General features: G+C 34.0%; 1 protein-coding gene across 1 annotated transcript in view; it reads right to left on the reverse strand.

Moving 5' to 3' along the window:
- Positions 1 to 1,797, reverse strand: part of zgc:152774 (uncharacterized protein LOC553526 homolog) — a 6,267-nt gene extending 4,470 nt beyond the window's left edge. The window contains exons 1-2 of the mRNA XM_056472896.1: positions 1,694 to 1,797; positions 1,537 to 1,609 (exon numbers count right to left, since the gene is read on the reverse strand). Coding sequence (XP_056328871.1) covers positions 1,537 to 1,609; positions 1,694 to 1,735 — 115 coding nt within the window. The 5' untranslated portion in view covers positions 1,736 to 1,797. The remainder of the gene's footprint in view (positions 1 to 1,536; positions 1,610 to 1,693) is intronic.
- Between the last annotated feature and the right edge of the window lie 4,234 nt (positions 1,798 to 6,031).

Consider the following 6,031-nt stretch of genomic DNA (forward strand, 5'->3'; position numbering starts at 1 on the left):
AATACAGTACAATACATTTTACTATGGTATTGTTCAAAACACTATAGTATTTACTATAGCATAGGTTACTTTAGCATTCATTAATAATAGGTTGTAAATACCATACAGCACAATACAGTTTACTATGGTGAGATTCAAATTAAACACTGTAGTATTTACTATAAAATACTTCAGCATTCTTTAATAAAAAGTTCTAAATACAGTTCAGTACACTTTACTATGGTATTGTTCAAAACACTATCGTATTACTATAAAATAATTTAAAATTCATTAATAAAGAGTTGTAAATACAGTAAAATACACTTTACTATGGTATTGTTCACTTTAAACAGTATAGTAGCTTATTTACTATAAAATACTTCAGCATTCGTCAATAAAAAGTTCTAAATACAGTTCAGTACACTTTACTATGGTATTGTTCAAAAACACTATAGTATTTACTATAAAATACTTTAGCATACATTAATAAAAGGTTGTAAATACAGTAAAATACACTTTACTATGGTATTGTTCAAAAACACTATAGTATTTACTATAAAATACTTTAGCATACATTAATAAAAGGTTGTAAATACAGTAAAATACACTTTACTATGGTATTGTTCAAAAACACTATAGTATTTACAATAAAATACTTCAGCATTCATTAAGAGTTGTAAATACAGTAAAATACACTTTACTATAGTATTGTTCAAAAACTGTAGTATTTACCATAAATACTTTAGCATACATTAATAAAAGGTTGTAAATACAGTAAAATACACTTTACTATATTTGTTCAAAACACTGTAGTATTTACCATAAAATACTTTAGCATACATTAATAAAAGGTTGTAAATACAGTACAATACACTTTACTATGGTATTGTTCATTTTAAACACTATAGTATTTACTATAAATAATGTAGCATTCATTAATAGAGTTGTAAATACAGTAAAATCACTTTACTATGGTATTGTTCATTAAACACTATAGTATTTACTATAAAATAATGTAGCATTCATTAATAGAGTTGTAAATACAGTACAATACACTTTACTATAAAAAGTATAGTAAAATAGTATATTTTCCTATAAAACACATTAGCATTCATTAATGAAGAGTTGCAAATACACTTTACTATGGTTCAAAAACACTATAGTATTTATTATAAATTACTATACTATTTTTTATGAGGGATAGATAGTTTAAGTACACATTTTCATCTGACTTCCAGACACTTTTAAGAGTCCAGAAAAACGCCAAATGCGTTGTGTTACGCCATTATTCGCATCACATACAGCTAATAAAATATTTCGCGTGTGTATTTCCTCATATCATCTGCAACAGGTGCGCACACTTCCAGCACAGTGTGTGTGTGTGCGTGTGTGTGTGTGTGTGTGTGTGTGCATTTACTGTCTACGAGCGGAAGTTTAAAGCGAAAGTAACAGTTCCTGAGAGAGAGAAATAAAGTAGTTTTCCTGCGTTCAATAAAAGTGTGTGCGTGCGTGCGTGCGTGTGTGTGTGTTGTGTGTGTGTGTGTGTTTTGCGCTCACCAATAAGTTCTGCAACCGCGCTGAAGGGCCATGTGTGGCTGGTGGAGTTGCTCTCCAGGTACGACGGGCTCATCTGCAGAAAACATCAACATTTATGATAGTCCAACAGTATAATAATGCAGAGTTTAGAGGGTTTAGAGAGAGACGTTATACGCACAGAGCTCAGCCGGATCCCGTGTTCGCTCAGTCTCGCCATCATGAGGGTAAAAACACACAGATGAGCTGAGATGCAGGAGGCTCATTCTTCATGCACATACAGCGCTTCCTCCTTCAGTGTGTGTGTGTGTGTGTGTGTGTGTGTGTGTGTGTGTGTGTGTGTGTGTGTGCGTGTGTGTGACGCGACACGCCCACCCAGAGCTGCTGCTGCTGTCCACAAGTAAATAACATCATCTCTCGTTCAATCTTCTGTTTACCATTGGTCTTCTTTAATCGTATACTTTTATGTTGTTTTGGAGTTGCATGAGGCAACGCAGTGGCGCAGTAGGTAGTGCTGTCGCCTCACAGCAAGAAGGTCACTGGTCAGCTGGAGTTTGCATGTTCTCCCTGCGTTTGCTGGGTTTTCCTGCGGGTGCTCCGGGTTTCCCCCGCAGTCCAAAGACATGCGGTATAGGTGATATGGGTAGGCTAAATTGTCTGTAGTGTGTGAGCGTGTATCGATGTTTCCCAGAGATGGGCTGCGGCTGGAAGGGCATCTGCTGTGTAAAACATATGCTGGATAAGTTGGCGGTTCATTCCGCTGTGGCGACCACGGATTAATAAACGGACTAAGCCAAAATGAATGTGCATGAATGAACACATATTGCTGTAATATATTTAGTAAGTACAATTCAACGTAAGTGTTTAGGCTAAGTGTGTGTGTGTGTGTGTGTGTGTGTGTGTGTGTGTGTGTGTGTGTGTGTGTACATTTAGTGCTGGGCAAAAAGTAATCACGATTAATCGCATCCAAAATAAAAGTTTGTTTTGACATAATTTAAGTGTGTCGTTGAATACGCACAACGACACACTTAAATTATGTCAAAACAAACTTTTATTTTGGATGCGATTAATCATGATTACTATCATGTATATATAAATACACACAAGCGTGCATATGTTTGAGAAAATGTTTATTCATATTCAAATACAAACTCAAATATAAATGATATATATATAAATACGAATATAAATTTAATTATCTATGTAACAATTTTCATTCATTCATTCATTTTCTTTTCATCTTAGTCTCTTTATTCATCAGGGGTCGCCACAGCGGAATGAACCGCAACTATTCCAGCCTATTTTTTAAGTAGCAGATGCCCTTCCAGCTGCACCCATCACTGGGAAACACCCATACACTCTCATTCACACAACATACACCACGGACCATTTAGCTTACCCAAATCCCCTATAGCGCATGTGTTTGGACTGTGGGGGAAAACCGGAGCTCCGAACCGGAGCGTGTATCATATATACATAATATATATATATATATAGTACTCTGTGAAGGGAAATTTTAATGAGCAACACGTTTTGTAAAATGCAGAGAGAAAAAAAGCTCTTTTGTAGTATTTTTTTTTCTATGTATGTGTGTGCATCATATATACATAATAAATAAATATATATATCACACTCGTATCAGTGTGGTGTGGCTGTACTGTATGTGGAACTGGTGGGTGGAGTGCTTAGTGTCTAGAGCTAGTATTTGAATGATTCTCTAGCGTAATGTCTAAAAGTGATGACAGAACAGCTGATTTTGCTCCACATTTTGAGGATTATAAGGCTGAACGACATGAAAATGCCATCAGTCTACAGAGATTTCCCAGTATTTTTCTGTTGGCAATCGGGAGATCACAATAATTAACCCTGAAAAGTCAAAAGCAAAGCAAACACTAGTTGATGATTTATACACTACTGCGGTATAAATAAGCACTACAAAATACAAAGAGAGAGAGATCGACTTAGAATGTCACTTACCTGTTTTATAATGATTTGATCAGCTGTAGTTTGACATTACATTGAGTTTTTTCTCCTCTAAGGTTTTATTATGCGGTTCTCTGTGGCCATCTTGTGGTGGAACGTCAACCATCTTTGCTCTGTTCAATGACAAGCTGATGGACACGGACGGAGCTGAATGTCTGAAATGATAAATATTTAAATAAGCACTATCCTATAAATAAACTGCCTAGTTGCAATCTAAACAACTACATTCTCGTCTAAAAAGCCTCAAAAGTACATTATGATGTCCAGCAGCTGCAATATTTGTCAAACTGTAGTGAGTTTACTGATTGTCACTCTACGTTGGGCGGAAGTAATACACAAGGGTGAAGAGGCTGTACGAGTGGCTGTTATTAGGAGAATATCGCATGGCTATTAGCCAATCAGATTCGAGAACCAGACAGAACTGTTGTATATATATATATATATATATATATATATATATATATATATATATATGTAATACTGTGATAGGAAATTTTAATGAACAACATGTTTTGTAAAAGGGCAGGCAAAAAGAAGCTCTTTTGAACTGTTCCAAGGCCAAAGTCACACACATTGTAGCACTGCTAGATTCAGGAGTTAGAAACCACAACAAGAATCTGTTCTTTCCCACAGAAATCTATCTTCCTTTGGCACAAATGTGAGCGCACGTGCACCGGGGATTATAAAACTGACACGTGAAAAAACTGAGACACCATCCACCGTGTGTGTGTGTGTGTGTGTGTGTGTGTAACAGGTGTCATCCTGCATTTTTTTAGACTCAGCCTGGACAAAAAAATTGTTATCTGCCTTTTTGTAAAATAATTTTGTATTTTATGTCCTTATTTATATATATATGTTTTATTTGATTGTTTATATTTGTTTACAATTAATTTTTATTTATTATTATTTTTTACTATAATTTTTCATCTTATTACTCAATGTAAATTTCTGACATGTTTTTGCACTGAAAACATTCAATAATATATTTGAAAAATATTGAATAATTGAATAAACTACTACTTTTTTGCTTTGCTATAACCCTGGTCTGACTGAAGTCGTTTTAGCAGATTTCCACAACAAATAAACATATAGTATGTCAAAAAACCTTATTATTTTGGATGCAATTAATGGTGAATAATAAATAAATATAATATATATATATTATATATATATATATATATATATATATATATATATATATATATATATATATATATATATATATAATATATATATATATGATATTAATATATATATATATATATACTATATATAAGTCTAAAAACAAAAATAAAGTATACAATAAGAAAATGGCCCATCGACACATAAATATGATGATGATGATGCTGGAATTGCACATATCTCTTTGAAACATTACCACTGTACCAGTTAAAGAATTTCATTTGCATGTAACCTATCCTATTTGTGTATATTAAATTGCTTTTGTCAAATGTACACTAAATTGCCTGTTTGCTTATTACAAACCAACTATAAGTAATTCAAATTACATCAATTTAAATGCTTTATTTGTTAATTTACCATTATATTTACATCATTACATAATAAAATATCATAAATGAATGGGTTTTCTATATGTTAATTACATCTGAATAATAATTAAATGATTGTGAATTGTTTGCATTTATTATCTAAATATTAATTATCACTCATACAGAGGGTACGAAAAGTAATCAGACCCCCTTAAAAATTCACTCTTTGTTATATTGCAGCCATTTGCTAAAATCGTTTTTTCCTCATTAATGTACACACAGCAGCCCATATTGACAGAAAAACTGTTGACATTTTTGCTGATTTATTACAAAAGAAAAACTGAAATACACATGGTCCTAAGTATTCAGAGCCAGTATTTCGGGATCCTCCAATTTGGCCATTCCTCCTTCAGATCCTCTCTAGTTCTGTCAGGTTGGATGGTAAACGTTGGTGCACAGCCATTTTAGGTCTTTCCAGAGATGCTCAATTGGGTTTAAGTCAGGGCTCTGGCTGGGCCATTCAAGAACAGTCACGGAGTTGTTGTGAAGCCACTCCTCTGTTATTTTAGCTGTGTGCTTGGTGTCATTGTCTTGTTGGAAGGTAACCTTCAGGCCAGTCTGAGGCCCTGAGCACTCTGGAGAAGGTTTTCATCCAGGATATCTCTGTACTTGGCCACATACTCATCTTGCCCTCAATTGCAACCAGTCGTCCTGTCCCTGCAGCTGAAAAACACCCCCACAGCATGATGCTGCCACCACCATGCTTCACTGTTGCGACTGTATTGGCTAAATTTAATCATGAATGGAAATACAGCATTTCTCAGAATTATTAGCTTAAAAATTACTAAAATTATTATTATTATTGTAGCTTTTCTGTCTTTTTAACTACGACTAAACATGTGTTCAGTCAGCTGTGTGTGCTTTAAAAAGTGCTGGGTTGTTGTAACCCAATTTTGGTTCCAGTATGAACAAAAATAAAGTAATTTCTTTCAGTTAAAATTAAAGGACACTGTTTAACCCAACAGTTGTGTTTGTACATTTTGACC

Source organism: Danio aesculapii, chromosome 14 (genome assembly GCF_903798145.1).
Source record: "Danio aesculapii chromosome 14, fDanAes4.1, whole genome shotgun sequence".
Classification (NCBI taxonomy): Eukaryota; Metazoa; Chordata; class Actinopteri; order Cypriniformes; family Danionidae; genus Danio; species Danio aesculapii.